This window comes from Anolis sagrei, chromosome 2 (assembly GCF_037176765.1).
Source record: "Anolis sagrei isolate rAnoSag1 chromosome 2, rAnoSag1.mat, whole genome shotgun sequence".
Lineage (NCBI taxonomy): Eukaryota > Metazoa > Chordata > Lepidosauria > Squamata > Dactyloidae > Anolis > Anolis sagrei.
In genome coordinates this window covers 263,913,633-263,935,077 of record NC_090022.1, presented here as the reverse complement: position 1 = coordinate 263,935,077, position 21,445 = coordinate 263,913,633, and the positions used below count along the sequence as shown (strand labels likewise).

Here is a 21,445-nt window from a genome sequence, read left to right as displayed (position 1 = left end):
AGCCACGATTTGGACTGGTTTTAAAAGTTGTTTAATTTTTAAGCCATATTGTATCTTGGTGTAAGAGAGTAATTGCACTGTATACATTTTCTTCTTATGCAAGGCAGTTATATCCCTTGGTTTGGTCTCTGATACAGTAGATTTATTCTCATATTTTTAAAGTTAGAACTTTCTCTTCCTATCAGCTGAATTACACTTTCAGCTGATAGGATTTTCTTGATTTACACTACAAGTGTACAATCATCACATACAGTTGTAACATTCAGGTTTTCGTTCATTGTTTTTGCTCTCATTTTATACATTCTGGCTTTCCAAAATGTATACTGTACTTGTATAATAAATACGAACACTCAGTAGTAGCAGTTTTCCCACCTTAAATTGATGTTGTGTGTCCTTGTGTGAGTGTAGAGTTTGGGTAGCTGATTTTTTCCCCCTTGTTGTCATTATAATTGAATTTTAATTTGGGTTTTTATAGTTTGACTGAATGCTTTTCATTTCCCATCTCATCTGCTGATTCTTCCATTAAGAGAATTAATAATAATAATAATAGGATTTTGCTGTAGGTGGAAAATTAGGAGGAACATGTTTTGCAGTGACTTCTCCCTTTCAGATCCTAACAACAGCTCTCCACTGTCCCAAGGACTCCAGGACAGGAAGGAAGCATAAAACACTGTAGTTAGAGAAGGGAAATTAGCAAACATAATCTCTTCAGTGCAGTCCCCTTTCAGTGTGTCCCTTTTAAAAATATTACAAGGTTAATCATGCTGTGCAAAATTCCATTTTGGTCCAGATTTTGTAGACTTCAACTGGTACCTTCAACATACATGGTTGTAGGCACAACAGTTTTATAGGCCTATGAGTAAACTGCCACTTCTAGGGTTTCTAGATTCTAAAAATAATTGGTTTTCTTTTCCAAAACCATATTGCAATCAGAGTAGAAAAAATGAAACAATTCAGCCATGTGCAGATCTCTGTAAAATACTCTTTGAAGAACAGCTATGATTACATTTGAATATGAAGTAAAACTTTGACAGTATGCCTGCTGTTTTTATTGCTGATTCAACAGGAAATTAGTAATTAATCTGCTTGGCAGAATTTCCTCCCTACAGCATTGGTAAGCCACTGTGCAAAGCTACCAGCTTCCAAAGAATACAGTATCAGAAGTGACAAAATAGTTAGGAAAAATAAAGTGTTATTATGTAGGATAAGAAAACTTAGCCATTAGATGTTAAACTTAATAGTAGATTTGTAAAATCAAGCAAGCAGTGAACAGTATGAGAACGGATGGTGATGCCTTTCTTAAACACAGGAACCTCTCTGCTCCTTTTGATCATAATTATGCAGTAGCTAGCTACAGATAGAATGGTGATATTAAAACATGTATAATAAGCTTGAGGAAAAATAGGAAGCAAGGCTGTGTGAATTAGTGAGTTACACCATGTTTACTGGCCTCCTCAGATAGAGCCAGATCTTAATTATGCTTAAAGTAAATAGCTTGTTCGTGTAGGCTTTGTTGTTCTGGGCTTTAAAAACATTTGTGTATTGTGTCAAGCACTTGCTTCACAGGTAGTTTCACATTTTATTTGTTGATCTAAATAAGAAAACATTATCATCCTGTGTGTTGTAAAGATGTATGGTTACAATGATAACATCCTGCTTTTACAGCCTAATCACTCATTCTTTAGGCAAAGGAAGCCCTGAAGAAAATGGTTAAAATATTTTGTGTGTTTTCTGTTCCCTCTCAGCTATTACTTAGCTATTGCTGACAGTCTGATTTAAATCAATATGGCTTTTGAGTGTGCTGTTTGCTCTGAGAATTTTGAGATATTTCATGTAACATCATATATTTGTTTCCTTTTTGTGCCAACAGTTGCAGTTTTTATATGATATTCTTAGTTTAGTTTGCAACCTTGCTGTTTCTGGCCCATGCTGTGGGAAAGGTCATTCTTCTTGTTATCAACTAGTCATAGATTTAACTATTTTGATACTTCCAGCCCTTAGTGCAGCAATGGAAGGGGAGTAGCACCAAAAAACCCCCCAAACTTACAAATTCAATTGTTTTGTAGAAGAGTTTGTCATACAGCAAAAACATCCAGCTTTCTTGGAATATTCATGGAAGTAGAAGACTTGTAGAAACAGCTGTTTGGTAGCCTGTTTCCATTATAGTGACATTTGAAGATAAAAAAATATTTTCCTTGAACGTAAATGAGAACACAAATGAGCACACACACACACATTAGAAAGCCAGGGAATGAGGCAAAAAGGATCTTTTCCTACTGTAATTACAAGCAAATAAAACTTGTATACTTTTTTTCTCCTCACCTTTTATATAGTCAAAATTATATCTCTTTTTGTTATCTAAAACTATTACAATATGCCCTCCACATTTGTATGTTTGACTTTTGTAAATTTGGTTATTCGTGGATTTGATTGAAATATTCTGCTTAGGTCCCACCATGCAATTTTATGGTTAGCTTCTGCCAGATGTTGACCATAGAGTCATACTGGAGGGTTTAGAGATTCTTAGAGACAACATCTCTCTAGGAATCGTTAGGCCCTCCAATTAAATTTTGCCATCACCCCCTCTGCATCCTCCTTGTGCCCCTCAATGATACCATTGTGCTCAGGTGTTCAGACAGGCCAGAAGTGATGCTACGAAGAGAGTACAGGCAGACCCCAAGTTATGAACATGATAGGTTTTGCAGATTTGTTCTTAAGTTAAATTTGTTTGTAAGTGGGAACAGGTACATTTTTAAGTGTAACTTCAGCCATATATATAGATATAGATATATAGATCTATAGAAATGAGCTTTGGATAACATAGGGAAGGGTTAACACCCCTGTGGTGTTTGTTTTGCTGCATGTGTCCCTGATCAGAAGATTTCACCTCAATTTCTGTCCCTGTGATAATTGGATTTTGAAAACCTTGACTTGTTGCGGAAACAGGGGTGGGTGATAAAGCTTCAGTGGAGACATCTTTCCCCCCATGATATGTCTTTCAAGAGTGAACTTCACTTCCTAGGGGTAGATTTCTCTGACTTCCTGTTGTCTCACTCCCATTCTTTAACTGTAACTCATTTGTAAGTTGGATGTTCGTAACTTGGTGACTGCCTGTACTAACACTGGCCAGTATAAAAGTAAACTCAGACTTTTAGGGCAAATTTCAGTTAATTTTTTTAACAGACACATGACTATCTATAGTGGCTAAAATCAGATGAAAGACCTTTGTGAGAGAGCATCATCAAACCCATTATTCTCTGAATGCAGCCCAATTTTAAGTGCTTGGTAGATTTGAACAACCTGACTATCATTTATAATACACAAAAACCACAAACAAACCCACTATATAGTAACAAATATAATTCTGGGGTGGTACCTTATTGAATGTCACGGATTATAACATTTCATCCAATGGATGACCTTTCAAAAGATTTTTATAATATTGCAATATAGCCTCTTCTTTCAAGGTCAGTATAGTTCCATGGTATAGAAATATAAAATGTGGTAAGTCAAAATTTTGTCATTCATGAAGCCTTTCTTAAACATTTGCTTGCAAGGTATTCTACAGTGAGAACATCTTCTATCCCGTAGTACTTTCTTGAGGTTTTTCTGAACTGGAAGGAACGTGTACTACTACTGTAATCTAGATTTAACAGAATTATTCTGTTCCTCCACCATCACACCACATTAGTTTATTCCTAGCCTCTCCCAAAGATCCATCTGAAAGTACACATGTACTCATTCCCAAACTTTTCTTTGTGGTTTTGTGGATTTTTTCATTCTCAGGTCCATGACACTCTCTTAAGTAAATATGGACTTGAAAATGCTTGAAAGTAACAAACATTCCAAGATCTGGTTCCTGTTTCCTCTGTGGTTCACTATCACCCAGTTTGGTCTGTAACCTACAATTCTCATCAATCCTCAGTAGAGTATCAAGTGGTAACAAATTACAAGAATTATGTCCCTTCATGACAGTTGCCACATACTGCTAAAAACGTTCAAATACTGGTGTTCTGACTATATTGCCTAGATATAGGATTTTAAACAGTATGGATCTAGTATTTCCTATTTATCTTAAACATTTTCTTATGCTTAACATTGGTAACCTGATTTCCAAAAATTTTAATTGTAGAAAGGCAGTATTGGATTACACTGGCTTTGGATTTTGGCTTTGCATCAATCTCTATCATTTCTATGTTTTTAAGGAAACAATTAGCAGGGAGTGAGAATGACTTTTACTTGGAATTTCAAGAGCTTCTGTCCTTTAGGCAGGACAGAATAATGTTCTGGCTTGATATGAGATAGTTTCATATATAGTTATCCATCCATATTTACCGTTTTGGAGACTTTGATTATTCAGAGATTTGATTAAAATGTAAGAATCCTTCAGTATGACTTTATAGTTAACTTCCTCTGGTTATGGAATCTCATGATATTCCAGTGCAATTCAGTGGTCAGCAAATACCAATATTACTTTGGTTCATGAATGATCTGGACACATTAAGGCTACAGGTCCTTGATCCTAAGTGAATATAGACTTAATCAGCTCCCCAGATAATATCACATTAGTGTTTTAAAGCAGGAGTGCCTGCCTTTCTTCTGCAGAATTCTAGTTTAGGGTAGGGCCCTTGAAATTCTAAACCTGAAAGATTGGCTTCCCTAAACTACATTTCCCAGAAACCAGCAGGAGGCAGCCACACGAAATAGCGGACATCTCTGCTTTAGAATACTAATGTCATATTGTCCCTAGAATGAGACATTTTTGAAATATAAGTTTATGTATAAGGATAGAGCAGATACAATATTTAAGATGTTTCTTTAAAAAACTCTTGGTATAATATGTTCTGCCTTATGGTTTGTTATAGTTTATTTTATTTATGTTTAGTTCAAGTTGTCTTAACTGCTGTTTTCTTTTCTTCTACAGCCCCATGATTTTGATGAGTGTAGATTTGATATCAGCGTAAATGACAGTGTTTGGTACCTACGGGCTCAGGATCCAGACCACAGGCAACAGTGGATAGATGCAATTGAACAACACAAGGTATGCCTTCTATTACCTAGCAGTTAATAATAGTGCGTAGTGATGCTGGTGTTGAGGCCAGGTCTAAGGAGGAGTGGGGGGAGCCTTTGGAGGGGTCCTGTGCTCCAGAATTGGAGCCTGAATTGGAGCCTGCTGCTTCTGTAGTGCCTGAGGAATAAAGTAGGTCTTTCCTGGATGGTGGGAATTGCCTTAGAGGCAGATCTGCTCTTAGCAATAATGTTTCACATGAGACTCTTCCACAGACTTTCCCTGACCCTGAGAGGAATGTGAGGGAGGTGGAAGATACTGGGTTGTTGCCTATAGCTTAGCGTCTTCAATTATGACAATATAGTGCCAAGCAGAGGCAATTACTAGGCTTGTGCATTCGGCGTAACCTTGACCCTTTTCGTGTCCTGGCTTTTGGTGGGGGCCCCGATCCATTTTTGATAGCTTCCCAAAATCGGGAGGGCAGATACCTGTTTTTGCTCTGGGATGCCGAAAGAAGTTTTCTATTGGCCCATAATTGGGGGGGGGGGGAGTCCCAGGCCCCCTTCCTGTCATTTTAGGCATTTAAACTGTTTTATTCTGCGCTGGGCCTGCACGCCACACACACACACACTCTTTCCAAGGCAAGGAGGCAAGTTCTGAATTTCTTACTCTAGAGGAGGCGCTTCGCTGAAGGCAGGTGCCTGCATTGGGCCTACACACCACACACACACACACACACACACACACACACACACGAGTATTTAAAAGACAAGAAGGCAAGTTCTGATTTTCTTACTCTAGAGGAGATGCTCAGTTGCAGGCAGTTGCATGCGCTGTGCCTGCACGCCACACACATGTACTCTCTCTTTCCAAGGCAAGGAGGCATGGAGATCCACGTGATCAAAAAAAGCAGAGGGGGGGGGCAGTGATCGGCTCCCAGTGGTTTCATGTTGAGCGGGTTTTCATACCGGAAGCTCCCTTCCCGTTTTGTGCTCTTAGAAGTGCCGCAGGAAACTGGATCAGTGCACAACCCTAATAATTATGGTTTTCTCAGCATTTGAAAAATAAACAGGGGGATTCCAAGTGTCAGACTGATAGTGTCTCCATGGGAAAAAATAGGTTTCTTTAGCTATCTTTTTGGTTGCTCTGTGTGAGAAAGTCACTTTTTCCTTGAGTTCTGCCGTAGGAGATTTTTGCTTTGGTTTCATGTCATGTTTTTCTGTCTGTGGTCGGGGAATCTTGTTTGTATACAGTTCTTTGTTTAACTTTTGGGGCCTCTGGCTTTATTCTCAGTGCTGGACCTTGTTTATTGCTGCATCAAAGAATACTAGGACTGTAGGATATATTTTGGAATAACTTTTGAATCCTGTAATTTAGATGTACTTTTGTTGCTCTTTGACTTATTACATATACCTTGGAATTACTTTTGTATCTTTTACCTTGGAATGTATTTTTGAAATTGCTTTTTCTGTGGAACACTCATTTCTGTAACAAACTTTAAATCAGTAGATTGAATACCTTTTGGCCGAGCTATATTTGGGCTAATTTGCTATTCATTTTGGGTGAAAAGGTGTCACGTAGGTGGCTGAGCTGCAGCAGATGGTGTGCTTCAACAACAAATGTCATACGTAATGTTATAAACTATGGTACAATAGTGGATAATATTAATACATAAAATAAAGATCCTTTGAAAACTTTGCAGTTATTGGTAAAGTAGGTGGTACTCAGATAAAACAGAGAGCAACTGTCAAAAATGGCCCTTGGGAAGATGTGCCTGCTGAGGACAGACACAGGCCTGTTTTGGTAGAGGCCTGTGAAGCAGAACCCATGCAGCTGGGAGGGGCTTGGCCCAAGGTCACAACAGCAGAAAAAGAGAGGCACTAGAGCAAAGGACTTTGCTGACATTGTGGGCAGCTGGGGCACTTTGCCAGAGGATGCATGGCCAAGGCTCAGGCAGCACCACAGAAGGGAAAAGGTTTCCATTTGGCCTAAGAGGGTTCATAGGCCAGATGGGAGAACCCATGGAGCCCATAAAAAAAGATCTGTTGTTGGTGATGGTGACTTTGCACACCAGCAAGAGGCACTAATGCTCAATGGGCTGACTGACCAGTAATCTTACTAATCGTTTTAAACACAGTTCTTGCAAATTGGTGGGAAGTGTTACTTTCCAGCCAGACAGCTATATCCATTATACAATACTTTATTATAGCGCAGAAAATCATCAAAGCTTCCACTAACTTAAATACAATTGATAGGCCTGGGACTGTGAGTGTATGCATGTGTACACGCTTGCATATTTTCTCTCAGTATTAGGATGTGTGTTTCTTCATCTCATTATAGGGAACCAGATGCTACTCTGATGAATCAAATAAGATTCTATCTCTTCTCATCTTCTCAGAATCCCATAGCTTCAGTACCATGTTAGAAAAATACTAATCTATGTGTTCGCTGGAACTGAATTGTTGATCATGCAAACTTGACGTACCAGGTTACAAAAATGCTTCTTTTTATGCCCCATAACCTTATGATTCAACTCCTGTTAATGATTGATCCTTCCTTCGTCCTTCCTTTCTGAAGCAATTTTAAATAGACTCATTTCGTTCAATGGGACTGCTGTATTGGAAGTCAGTAATTGGATTTAGGCATTAGGCAGGTGTCCCAGCTTGATTGTTTTTACAGTTGAATGCATGCATCCATCCATCTTCAAAAACAGATATCATCATACATATACATATATGCAAGTTAATTCTTTAAATGTACTAATCTAGCTTTAGTGTCTTTACTCCTTGGCAACATTAATGTGAGCCTCACCCTACAAAGGTAATGTCACAGCTTAAGATGATAAAAAAAACTCCTGGCTATTACTGCCACCTTAGCATTTTCTGTTAACACATAATCCAAACTGTGAAGTTATTCCTTTATAGGCAGTCCCTGGTTTATGGACAAAATAGGTTCTGTAGGTTTGTTCTTAAATTGAATTTGTATCTAAGATGGAATAGGTACATTATAAGTGTAACTCCAATCAGTTCTAGATAGCATAGGGAAGGGTTAACAGCCATATAACATTTCTTTTGCTGTCTGTACCCCTGTTCAGAAGATTGAACCTCACTTTTTCTCCCTGTGACATTTGGATTTTGAAAATTTTGGTTTGTCATGGAAAAAAGGATTGGTGATAAACTTTAGCGGAAACACTTTTTGTCCATGATAACTCTCGCAGAAGTCCATTTCCCTTCCTAGGGATAGGTTTCCTCTCACTTCCTGTTGTCTCCTGTTTTTAACTGAGTCGTATGTGAGTCATATGTCTTTAACTCGGGGATTGCTTGTATAGGAACCTGCTTCCTTACCTAAGCCTGAAGCACAAGAACAAGAAATCTAACACTGTTTTCAAATTTTCATCCAGATCAGTCTGTTTTCCAACCCACAGTATCTCATGTATCATATGGATTTTTATCTTGTTTGCTTTAATTCACCCCAGAACCATCTCTAGAGTTCATAAGCCTCCCTGTTTGCTTGCTTGTTCGATAATAATAATAATAATAATAATAATAATAATAATAATAATAATAATAATCTTTAATACCCCACCACCATCTCCCCAATGTGGACTCGGGGCGGCTTACATGAGGCCAAGCCCAGCAGCATATTACAATAAAATAAAACCAAAACACGATAACTACGCAGTAAAATACATACAACATATGAGTACAAAAAAAACCCCCAAAACATTTCATGCCATTTGTTTGTTGCCCCTCAGTTTTCCAAGATGTTCTGGGATGATGCACAATGGGTAAAATGTTTAAAATGTTAAATCCACAAATAAAAGCAATTCAACTAAAAGTCCTCTTTAAAACAGGCATGCCCCGCTCCAAGCTAAACAGCTAAAAACAACCATCACAGACAGTGCTGATTGAAAGAACTGAAGGCCAAGTAAACTTGCATGGCTTTCCTGCTGTGAATGGAGAAGGAATAGAGACACCCTGACCTCCCTTGGGAAGGAGTTCTATAGTCATAGTGCTACTACATGAGACATGTAACTGCCATCCAGCCTTCCAATATGGTGGGATGCACAAAATGTCCTTTGCTGTTCAGTCTATTGATTGAAAATTGAAATAGGTGTGAAATAAAATGAAAAGATGTCAGATATGCCTGCAAGGTAGAGTTCAATGTATTTTGTAGTGCTTCTGTTCTTACTCTTATTTGAGCTAAAAAGTTTTTTGCAAAGAACAAGGCATGATTTAAAAAAAAAATGACAGAGCCCAAAGTCATTCTCATATTAAAAATGATTTCGAATGTCCTCATAGTTTATCATCCCAGGCAGTTTTTAATTGAAACGGTAGCTGATTACATGCAGTAAAATAACAAATTAGTTTTTATCAAGAGCGAAAGGACCATTTGCCCCTATGTTCCCAGTTATCCCTGTGATCATCTCAAGATATTTCTGTAAAACATGGAAGTCTTCAAAACAATATAAGAAATGGCATGGATACAGAATAGAAGTATTAAAAAGCAACATGGGCACAAAATTAATCTTTTGGGTACTGTCAAGCACGATAAAGGAGCAGATCCAGTCTTATGCCAGACAGTACTGTAAGCTACTCTTTCCTAATGGAACATATGTTCAGTAATGAATGTCAGCATTTATGTATCATGAATCATAAGCAGAGTTCAAAGACATAGCAATGTTATTATGGGATATCAAAATGCAAAAGGATCTTGTAGCACCTTAGAAACTGGAAAGAACAAAGTTGGTAGCATAAGCTTTTGTAGTCTAAGCCTACTACCTCAGATGCAAAGTTGAACAGTATGTTTTAATGACCATCTCAAACGTGTCATTTAATTTCGCCCAGGCGAATTTTGAAATGTAAAATATAATAAGCAAAGGCCTTGGCATTTCTATGAAGTTCTTGTTCCAATCCATTCTCAAAACAAGTTTTGCACAGACTGGAATATAGACTGTTCCAGTTCTGTCGGTTGCTCAAATTTCCAGTAGATCGCATAGTAAAAACCAAGTGGAGGTTCAGGACTTTATCACACCAGGTGTTGTCTCATCACAATTGCATTGTTTAATAAAACAGAAATGTATGTGCCATTATTAGAACACTCACGTTCATGTGTTGCTTCAGTTGTGCAAGGTTGGCACTTTGTTGGTATAAATCCCCATGTCCAGTCTTCCACACAGCCTCATTTCCTACTATTTTGTCTATTTTTCTTTTTATCTTAGTGCAACTGCACAGTCACACAGTTTCAGCATTCTTGTGAGGCCTTCCTCCACTTCACAATATTGAGAAGAAGGACAGTATCGCACAATGAAAAGCAAAAGAACAATGATATTGGGGTAGTGGATAGGTTCTTCCCATTAATGAAAAGAAACAATACAAGAGCAATGTGACAGTGGAAAAGATGCAGTGTGTAGTATGCCCTATTGAAAGGTGTTTTTATCTGTCCGTAATTGTACTTTATTAGGTGTTTGTTATAAAGGTCCTTAATTGTAATTCCTTTAATTTGTTAGAGAATCTTCCTACTAAAAAAAAGTTCATATATCCACCCTTTTATTCCAATTAATATCTCTATCCATCTCTTGAGTCTGTTCTTATTTTATGTTTCGGAGATGAGAAAGAGATGAGTTTGTTGAGGGTTTTTCACTTCTAGGGGTTGGCTCATTTTAGGGGGCCTGGCAAGAATGGAACATATTGGCTAAAATGTTCTGTAGCAAACTTCATGTTAACTGTTCAGATTTACATTAATGTAATGACACATTTTCTCTTTGTAATCTTCTTGGTGAGGCAGATTTTAATATAGAGAAAAAAGATCTGGGGCATTTAATCTTGTTTGTTTCAATGTGTTTTTATTTTCTCTCTTAAAATGACCCTGTTTTATTATTGTTTTATTTTCTCCACTTACCCTGTGTTCCTCTAGTGAGCTCAAGAACATCCTTATTCTTAACCTTGCCAGAACCTTAGCAAGTTAGGCTAAGAGGTAGTGACTTGCCCAAGGTTTGCATTGTGGGCCTCATGGCTCAGTAGAGGTTTGAGCACAGATTGTTCAGCTTGTAGTCCACGACACTCTACTGACTTGGACTATGAAAAGGTTGAGTATCCTTCTCTTACTTTCTATGAATTACTCTCAGTTGGTTTTTATTTTTAATACTTTGGGGCATTGTTGTGTGCATTAACATGTCAGAAGCAGTTAATCCTTGTGAATTATGCATAGACACTCTAAAGCTGCATTTTAGGAAAGTTGAATGTTTATAATCCATATGGCTGTGCAAATTCATTCGATTTTTCTTTAGCTTTGTTGTCTGATTTTCTGCAAAAGGCTTTGAAAGCAGTAGGCAACATTAAAAAGAACAGTATATCATATCAGCATTGCCTGTTGATAAAAACATTTGCAGTTCCTATTTATTCTTTCTTACCAGGGAGGGGTAAGAGCCCCCGATGGCGCAGTGGGTTAAACTGCTGAGCTGTTGAACTTCCTGACCAAAAGATCAGCAGTTCGAATCCAAGGAGCAGGGTGAGCTCCAGTCATAAGCTCCAGCTTCTGCCAACCTAGCAGTTTGAAAACATGCAAATGTGAATAGATCAATAGGTACCACTTTGGTGGGAAAGTAACAGCACTCCATGCAGTCATGCTGGCCACATGATCTTACAGGTGCCTACAGAAAACACCAACTCTTTGGCTTAGAAATGGGGATGAGCACCACCTCCCAGAGTCGGACATGACTAGACAAGGGGAAACCTTTACCTTATACTACAGAGGGAAGACATAGAATCCCTGGTTCCTGACTCTGGCATCTAGGACTTCCAGGAACTATCACCTTTCAAGCTAGATAGGTAGATTTTTTTAAAAGAGGAAACAGAAGCAGTATTATTTTAGCTTAAAGGAAAGGTTATCAGAATACAAATTTCTGTCACTAGATGATCTCTGAATGGGCAGTTGCAGAGCAATAAATTGTGAAGAGCCCTTCTGACATTAAAATTGTATTTATTAGTTTAAGATCCCAGGAAGTCAAGGCAACCTATGTGATTCCTCCCTTCCTCCTTGTGAAATTATGCTAAGAGAGAGAATGGCTGGCTCAAGGTCATCCAGCAAGCTGAAGTGATGAATTGTTTTGGACTGGGTTTCACCAGTCATAGTTTGATTTCCTAGCCATAGTATCACACTCCCTCTCTTTCTATGCATACAAGAAGTGTTTGAGGACGGTATAATTGACCATTTAAGAAGAGAAAGTGTTCCTAGTTTGAATATGCTTTGGGACCCCGAGCCTTGCATGCAAGTTATACTCAGAAAAAATTAGGCCTGAAATGCCTTTGAGATGAAATCTTACCTTGACTGTATTTTGATTCTCAACATACTAGTTTAAGAAACTTGAAAAAGTTCTTGATATGCAGAGGTTTATGAGTGTTTAATCATTTGAAATTAGGCTGTCTTGAAAACATTTAAAAGTAAAATAACAAGTGTAATGGAAGCAGGATAAAGGTTACTATTGGACTTTGACCAATAGTAACCTTTAATGATGTTGTCTTACTTTTTTCATTGCCTCCATCTAGTGGCTACTAGGACTTATTGCATGTAGTTTTAAATCTCCCCAGACTTCTAGCTCAGTCATGCAGAATAATGTGTTGTCATAGTGCCTGAGTGGAATAAATATAATTTTTGCAGATTGAAGGTAGATTTACTAAAATAGGGGGAGGGGAAGAAAATAAACAAATGACACTGGTAACATTGTGTATAAATGAACTGGCTTCCTAAAAGCATTTAACTTGAAATAAACCTTTTTTTAGAGATAAATTAAAATATAAAAATATACCTTATACTGAATTAGGCAATGGCCCATCTAGTCACATTTTGTCAATTCTGACTGCCAGCAACTCTTGAAGATCCCCTGATTTAGTCTAGTGTCTCCCATCCAAGTACTAATTAGGCTTAACCCTACGTAAAGCTTGCAAATGAATGTGAAGTTTGTGCTTGCCATACTGACTGAGATATACCTGAAGCTAAGTATGAGAAGGAGGTAGTTGGTGTGTGAGGGGCACTTCAAGAGTATTGAGGTAAAGCAGAGTGCCAGTTGTATACAGAATTAATGCTAGGAATGAACTACAGTAGAGTTTGCTTATCCAACCTTCGTTTATCCGACCTTCTGTGTTATCTAGTGCTCTTATCCAATTTTCCCCACCCCCCTTTTTCTCCAGCATTTCCTTTTAAAGGCTGTGTTTTTAGTTTCCTTATTTCTTCCCCATTTTGATCAGTACCACTGTACGGACTCTGAAGGAGGAGCCAAAGCATAATGGTCCTGCCTCTCCTCCCTCCCCCCCCCCCCCCCCCCGCACAGCAATGGTTTAGTCCAAGTTGGAAGGAAGGGCCATAGCTACACAGGTGTTTGTAGGAAATATGGGAAGAGAAAAGAATGGAGGTGGGCAATTGTCTTGAGGATTTGTGTAAGTGTACTATCTACCTTTTCATTACAATTCCTTGTTCATTGCTCTTTTTTCCATCTATGGTGAGTGAGTTCTCTCCTTGTGTCTTGAAAACCAAACAGAAAGAGAACTCACTCACCACTGATCTCTGCCAGGATAGAGATATGGACTTCTACTCCCAGAAGCCTCTGTATTATCCAACATTTTCATTTATCCAATGTCCTGTCAGCCTGTTTATGTCAGATAAGTTACTATGGTAACTGCACTCTTTCAAGAGGACAAGACATAGAAGGGAGAAGTCAGGTTCCAGGGGAAAACCATTGCATTAGATTTGAAGCCACTGAAGAAGCAGTAGACAGAAAATGGTAGCAATAGGCAGAGAGGAAAGTGTGTGTTCAGTTTAGAAGGAAGAAATGCAGGGAATTCCATAGCAGGACAAGCAAGTACTGAGCTGTATATGGGAAAAGCTGGGTCAGATGAGATTGTCAGCACAGATGTTGACATTGGTAAGAAGCAATATGGGGACATTGCTGGAAAGGAAAAGGGTTAGAGAGGCATAAAGATTTGACATGAGGACTGAGATGATGCCAAGTGGGTATGATTTCTTAAAATCTTTTGCTTGAAAAAAAGAAGCCAGTAGAGCTTTGAAAGCTTACGTGAAATATTTCATGCATTTTGGTTGGCCAATCAAGGTATTACTCATGTGGATTTTGTTTTGTTCTGCTGTATGGCCAGTATGTTCCCTGAACTTATGGTCATAAGTGTTATAGTTCAGCCAGCTGATGACGATGAGGGGTTTCGGGATGCAGGACCTGATGGTTCTGTGGGTGCCCAGACAGAGGGGGTGTTGGAGCAAAATGGTTCTCTGGTTGGGAAAACGGAGGGGGTTTTGGAGCAAGATGTTGTTTCTGAGTGTGGGAATGAAACTGCTTTGGAAGCTGACAGGGAAGGGAAGATAACATGAGCTCATCCAAAGCAGGCCTCTCAAGGTCAACTGAATGCCTTCATGTATTGCAGCCCTTAAATTAGGGAGAGAGCTGTTACGATTTTAGGTCAAGCAACATTGCTACTGAAGTGGGAAACTCCTGTATCATTCCTGTCTAAAATCGGCATGTGTGGTGGTATGAGAAACTTTAGGGACCAGGGTTCAAATCCCAACTCAGCAAGTCACTCTGGTAGTCTCAAAGGAAAGCAAAAACCAACTCCACTCTGAATAAATCAGTTCAAGAAAACTCAGTGATAGGATCGTTGTAGGATCACCGTGAGTCTGATATGACTTGAAGGCACACAGCAACAAACCTTTCTTTTAATAAAGTTGGCTGTTTTTTCTTTCATAATTCAATTTAAGCTGAATCACCTATTTGTCAGGTTGATTTTTTGGTCTTTTAATTCATGTTTTTGCAATCTTCGTAGGGGGCCCTAATCCCCACAAAAATGAAGGGCGCACTGTAGTTGTAATCTCCAAATCCATTAATTCAGTTTTAAATACCTTCATTTGTTCCTTCACACTGTTAGTTACATTTGTGTCTTGGAATCCAGCTGTTTCTGTTTAAGAAGTTCTGTAAGTGGTTGTGTGCCCTGCAGATGCACTATAACAATTAGTACGTCTAATATTTGTTTCCATGGAATATGATATTCATATTTATTTATCTACGCATTTAATTCATATCCTGTCTGTCTTTTTGTGCAGGACCTAAGTCATCCAATGCTTTACAGTAGCGTATTTGCAAACTGAACGTATATTGCTAGGTTCTTAGTTCTAACAGACAGGCACATCCATATTTATCTCTTGCTCTTATAACAAATCTTTTAAGACATACATTAAGCACAGGCTCCACCTAGTGGGCACTTTGTCCTTTTTAAAGCAAAGGCAATTAGAAAGCTCTCTCAAACATTTCCCTAACTCAAATTTGACATATTTTTCCTATGCCAATTAAATCAGCTGTGATCTTAGAAAATGCTTAGAACAATTTTATGCTCAGTTGTTGTAGTTTTTTTCGGGCTATATGGCCATGTTCTAGAGGCATTCTCTCCTGACGTTTCACTTGCATCTATGGCAAGCATCCTCAGAGGTAGCGAGGACTGTTGGAACTAGGAAAATTGGGTTTATATATCTGTGGAATGACCAGGATTGGATAAAGAACTCTTGTCTGTTGGAGCTAGGTGTGAATGTTGCAACTGACCACCTTGATTAGCATCTGATGGCCTGGCAGTTTTTTGGTGTGGCTTGTTAGTGCCTGGGGGAATCTTTTGTTGAGTGTTGATTAGCTGTCCCTGATTGTTTCCTCTTTGTTGTTTTGCTGTTGTAATTTTAGAGGGGTTTTTTTAATACTGGTAGCCAGATTTTGTTCATTTTCATGGTTTCCTCCTTTCAGTTGAAATTGTCCACATGCTTATGAATTTCAATGGCTTCTCTGTGTAGGCTGACACGGTGGTTGTTAGAGTGGTCCAGCATTTCTGTGTTCTCAAATAATATGCTGTGTCCAGGTTGGTTCATTAGGTGCTCTGCTATGCTGACTTCACTGGTTGAAGTAGTCTGCAGTGCCTTTCATGTTCCTTGATTCATGTTTGGGAGCCACACTTGGTGGTCCCTCTGTAGACTTGTCCACAGCTGCATGGAATACGGTAGACTCCTGCAGAAGTGAGAGGATGCCGCTTGTCCTTTGCTGAACGTAGCATTTGTTGGATTTTCTTGGTGGGTCTGTAGATAGTTTGTATGTTGTGTTTCCTCATCAGCTTCCCTATGCGGTCAGTGGTTCCCTTGATGTATGGCAAGAACACTTTTCCTCTGGGTGGATCTTTGTCTTTACTCACATGGCTTGTTCTTGGTCTTGCAGCTCTTCTGATGTCTGAGGTGGAGTATCCATTGGCCTGTAAAGCCCAGTTTAGGTGGTTTAGTTCATCTTGGAAGAGGTGGAGTTTGCAGATTCTTTTTGCACGGTCTGACAAGGCTTTACAAGATTCTCCCAGGCACTAACAAGCCACACCAAAAACCTGCCAGGCCATCAAATGCTAATCAAGATGGTCAGTTGAAACATTCACACCTAGCTCCAACAGACAAGAATTCTTTGCCCCACCCTGGTCATTCCACAGATATATAAACCCCATTTTCCTAGTTCCAACAGACCTCGCTACCTCTGAGGATGCTTGTCATAGATGCAGGCGAAACGTCAGGAGAGAATGCCTCTAGAACAGTGTTTCTCAACCTGTGGGTCCCTAGGTGTTTTGGCCTACAACTCCCAGAAATCCCAGCCAGTTTGTCAGCTGTTAGGATTTCTGGGAGTTGAAGGCCAAAACATCTGGGGACCCACAGGTTGAGAACCACTGCTCTAGAACATGGCCATATAGCCCAAAAAAACCCCTACAACAACCCAGTGATTCCGGCCATGAAAGCCTTCGACAATACAATTTTTTGCTACTTTCAATCTAAAAAACAAATTTTAATTTTGCCATTTTATATAAGGCAAATGGGATTTGTTATCTCTGTGGGGTCCTGGAACCAAACCATATCAGATATCAAGGACCTATTGTACTCAGTTTCTTTGACAGATACTGTGCACACATTGTAGAATTCATACAGTATGCAAAGCCTAGTTTCTTCTAGATTCACAACTGTTGGAAAAGAAGCCTTTATCAATCACCTTTTTCCAGTCTGGATCAGTAGACCACCCTTCTCCAATCCGGGCTCCTCCAGTTATAAGTCCCAGCAGGCATGACCAGAAATGTAAAACTTTGCCAACTGATGGCCGAAACATTTGGAAACTCCAAGGTTGGGAAAAGATAATACAAACAATTCTGAGTCAACTTGGCAAATGATATGGACTGTGGTACTCACCACACCTCACTTACTATTTATGCAAGATTTCAAGAACTTAATCCAGGATTATGTGTTTTCATAAAACCTTCTGAAGTCTGTCCCAAATGTCACTCAATGTCTTTGGTCCTCTTAGTGTTTGGGGCTATCATTGTCAAACCAAGTGCTGAACTAAATTTAGTAGCTATATTGATATCCCTGTCAGTTTTTTTCTTCCATTTCTTGCATTGTCATCCCCTGAAGCTCTATTACTTCCAGGTTTCATGGTAATTTTGGAAATTTTAGTTGCTTTGCATTTGAATTTTGGTGGTGTTATGTGCCTTCATTTCTGCTTTATGGCGGCTATAAGGTGAACCAATCATAGGGTATTCTTGGCAGAATTTGTTAAGGGGAGGTTGCCTTTGCTTTCTTCAGATGCTGAGTGGGTGTGACTTGCCCAGTAGAATTTCAAGGCCAAGAGGAGATTTGAGATGCTTCCCAGTGTCCTAGTTCAACATGAAAATTACTATACCATGCTTGCTCTATTTTAATCTAAGACATATGAAATCTTTATTTAAAAAAATATTTTGAGTTTCATAACCAAACTGTTGTCTCCTTAGTAACATATACCTGTGTACAGGTTTCTGACACATCATGATGTAGTCAATTTTCTCTTGTTTGTGTATACAGACTGTGCTGTCATGCGCTGGGCCTATAGCAATTGGCTTTTGAACAGGACGTGATCTTTGTGCCCAGCGGGAAGCCGGGGTACTTCGAGTGAGAGGCCCTAAGGATTTTCCTATACAGAGTCTTTAAAAGCTTAGAAAAGTTTAACAAAGTCCTTTATTATTGCTTACGTCTTCAACAAATTAAACAAATGCTTCTCAGATCTTCAACAGGTCAAACAAGTACTTCAAGGCTTTGAATCAACTGGTGGCTTTCTTAATCTTGTCCACAAGGGACAGGCAACTGGCTTCATGAACTGTTTCTTTTCTTTAAGAGGAAAACCCCTTTTTAACCCCTCCTTGGGCGATCTACTTTCTAAACTTTGTTGGTGTAGGCTCTACTCCCGGCTCCAAACTGCTTCTTGGGTTCCGAGTAGACCTACCAGTTAAGGCTTTGTAGATTCTCCAGCTGGAGTCCTTTGGAACTGTTTTCCCCGGAATTTCATAAGAAACGAAGCTTCTCTAGAGGTGGAGCTGATTCACGTCCTGTAGATAAGCTTTCAACTGTAAGACTGAGCTAAAATGGCTCCCTTTCCTTCAGGAATCCTGGGAAAGGGGCGGAACTAAAAAACCTAACGATGATAGGCAGGTGACCTATCAAGGGAAGCCACCTTATTGCAAAATGCATGGGACTTTGGAATACATGTGTACAGAAGTGTTTATAATAATATGCTTATAACTGTATTTATGTTTGCATTGGTTGCCCTAAGGCTGGAGCGGCCTAGCTGTGAGAAATGTGTTACCATGGAAACGAGGCAGAAGAGGAGGTGGGAGGAGCTTAGAGAGTAAAGGTTTTAAAAAAGTGACAGTTAGAGTCAGTCAGGGGAGAGACTCTGAGAGAGCAGCAGAGTCAGTTTTAGACTCTGGGGAGTGAAGAAGTGAAGAGTCAGGTTTTAGTGTTCGTGAATAGTAGAGATTTCTTCAGCTAGGAAGCTGAAGGGGAAAACCTTGTTAGTTGCTTTAGTTAGAAAGAACTAACAGAGGCTTGTTAGGATCGCTAGTCGGAGGAAGACTGGAGATCTGTGATTTGATCAAGTATAGATCAAACAGAGAGACTATTCACTGTAGGGAACACTGGTTAATAAAGCGCTTCACCACAGCAAGAGTTCATAAGTTGTAACATCGAAAGTCTGAATTGTATCGCAACCAAGTTACATGTAACCATCAAGTATTTGCCAAGCTCAACATCTTCATACTGCAACCATACGCTTTGTTAAAAAATAAACTTGTTCTCTTTGGTTTTTAAAACTGCCTCATCTCCATTAATTTTACGTTCTGTGCACCCACTCTACCAAAATTACCTCACCACACAAACAGAGCTTTTAATACCAGAGCCTTTTACAAATCAGTGGCTCCTCTCTCCTAAACCTAGGCGCTTCCTCACTAATTGGTAGCGTCTCTTTACACTTTGGTGACAGCTTCATTACCATTGGCGGAGATCCTTTACAACATGCAAATACTCAAAGAAAGAAAAGGAAGTTGAAGCTCCTGGTACAGCCGTACCAGCACACAGGCACTCCCCAAGTTACGAACAAGACAGGTTCTGGAGGTTCTTTCTTAAGTTGAATGAGCATGTAAGTTCACACCAGCAGTGACTTGAAGTTTCTCAAGTCACTCCTGACACACAAAAAAGCATGTAAGTTAGAACAGGTACATTTTTAAGTGTAACTCCACCCATACACACACACACATGCTTTGAATAACATAGGAAAGGTTAATACCCTAAGGTGTTTGCTTTGCTCTCTGTGCCCCTGCTTAGAAGATTTCACCTCACTTTCTTTCCCTGTGATAATATTTTGAAAAAAATAGATTGTTGTGGAAAAAAGGATTGGCGGTAAAGCTTCAGTGGAGATACCCTTCCCTTATGATAACTCTTTCAGGAGTGAATTTCCCTTCCTAGGGGTAGATTTCTCCCACTTCCTATTGTCTCACTTCCATTCTTAACTATGAATCATTTTTTGTAAGTCAGATATTTGTAACTTGGGGACTATCTGGAATATGAAGGTGATCTGACTGCAACTTCTTCCACCCTATTGAACAGCAGATTTGACTGGCTAGATAGGAGTCCCCTTATTACCTGAACAGTCCATGTGTAATTCTTTCAAAGCTTTGGAAGTGAACAACTTTCCCAGATAGGAATGTATATATGTTGCACTCTTTTACTACTCTTTCAGTATATATTTCTATCTTTACTGGTTGTTCACTTTTCTTTTACTTCTTTATAAACTTTCAGGTTTGAATGTTATTGTTAATCCCAAATAAGAGTAGACCAATTGCACCAGAGATTTACCTAAGTGTTGACTTACTTCAACAATTGGTTCAGTAGGTCTACTTTAATTCAAAATCACCAACACATAGACCTGTTTGTGAAACACACAAATAGTGTTACATGTAAACACCCAGTTTGGAATTGGTGGGTAGTATCATTAGTGTGTTTATTTTGCCATATCTATGTGTGGCTGTCTAATCAAAGAAGAGTAACTACTTGCTTGTAACTATTATACAATAGGTAGCATAGGTTAATAAATGTCCTGTTTCAATGCTGGGTGTTTCTTGAGTTTGTGAGGGGTTAAAATTCATCTAAATATGGGAATAAGTGCGCAGAAGCAAGTGATGCTTCCCATGAGCCCATGCCTGTTCTCTTAAGCATTACTGACCCACTTAAGGAAATCCCTTTTTGACAAATGAGTCAGCTGTGACGATCTAATTTGAGATGGAGTACACTTAGTTACTGTGTTGCTGGAAGATCCTTTGGTACTGACAGCCATCGCTTCAACCAGAAAAATATTGCACAAGGATCATGTGACTTCTTTTTCCTCTCGACTGATAACCTATGAAAAAGCTTTTTCAAAAGAATAATGGAGTCTATTCAGAGATGCAGAAAGCTGATGAAGATGTTGCAGTGTGCTTACATTGTCAGTTCTTTTGTGTCTTTTTGAGGCTGCACCCCATGCATGGATATCTGGTAAAATGGCTTTTGGATGTGCAGCATAGTAACTGGCATTAGTGTATTTAATGTTATGTCCTGAGTAGTACAGCCAACAGCAAGCAATTTCAAGGTGGTGACTGTCAATTTTGCTGTTGAATAGGTTGCCTGCTTCTGTTTTAGCAGATGAAAGTATTCCTGCTTCGAGATGGAAACACTTTCCTCAAGATTTTTTTGGTTGTAACGGACTGATTTCTTCAGTGATTTGCTAATGATCTCTTCTGCAAGTCATAAAAAGTGCGGCACTGCTCTGCTCTGGCTTAGATGTTGCAGCAATAGAATGGTGGGGCTTTGCATGATGCTTGCTTGTATTGTTTTTCTCTCTGCATGCTTCTTGCAAGTAATATTTATTTCTCTATCCCTATGTACTAGTAATATTCTGTGCTTTTATCCTTTTTTGAAATTAAACTGCCAGACCATGGATTTAGCCCCTGCCCTCCTCTGTGGTAAATAAAATATAATACTGTTTTGTAATTCCCCATCTCAGAATATGTTGATATTCAACCACATCTCCTTCAA

The 21,445-nt window shown here is 39.1% G+C and overlaps 1 protein-coding gene across 4 annotated transcripts in view; it reads left to right on the top strand.

Annotated features, from left to right (window-relative positions):
* The window catches only part of CERT1 (ceramide transporter 1), a 68,128-nt gene that overhangs the window by 21,941 nt on the left and 24,742 nt on the right, over positions 1-21,445 (top strand). For 2 of the 4 annotated variants that reach the window (XM_060761652.2, XM_060761651.2), the window contains exon 3: positions 4,925-5,041. In XM_060761652.2, coding sequence (XP_060617635.1) covers positions 4,925-5,041 — 117 coding nt within the window. The other 2 variants (XM_060761653.2, XM_060761654.2) reach the window with 2 other exon arrangements.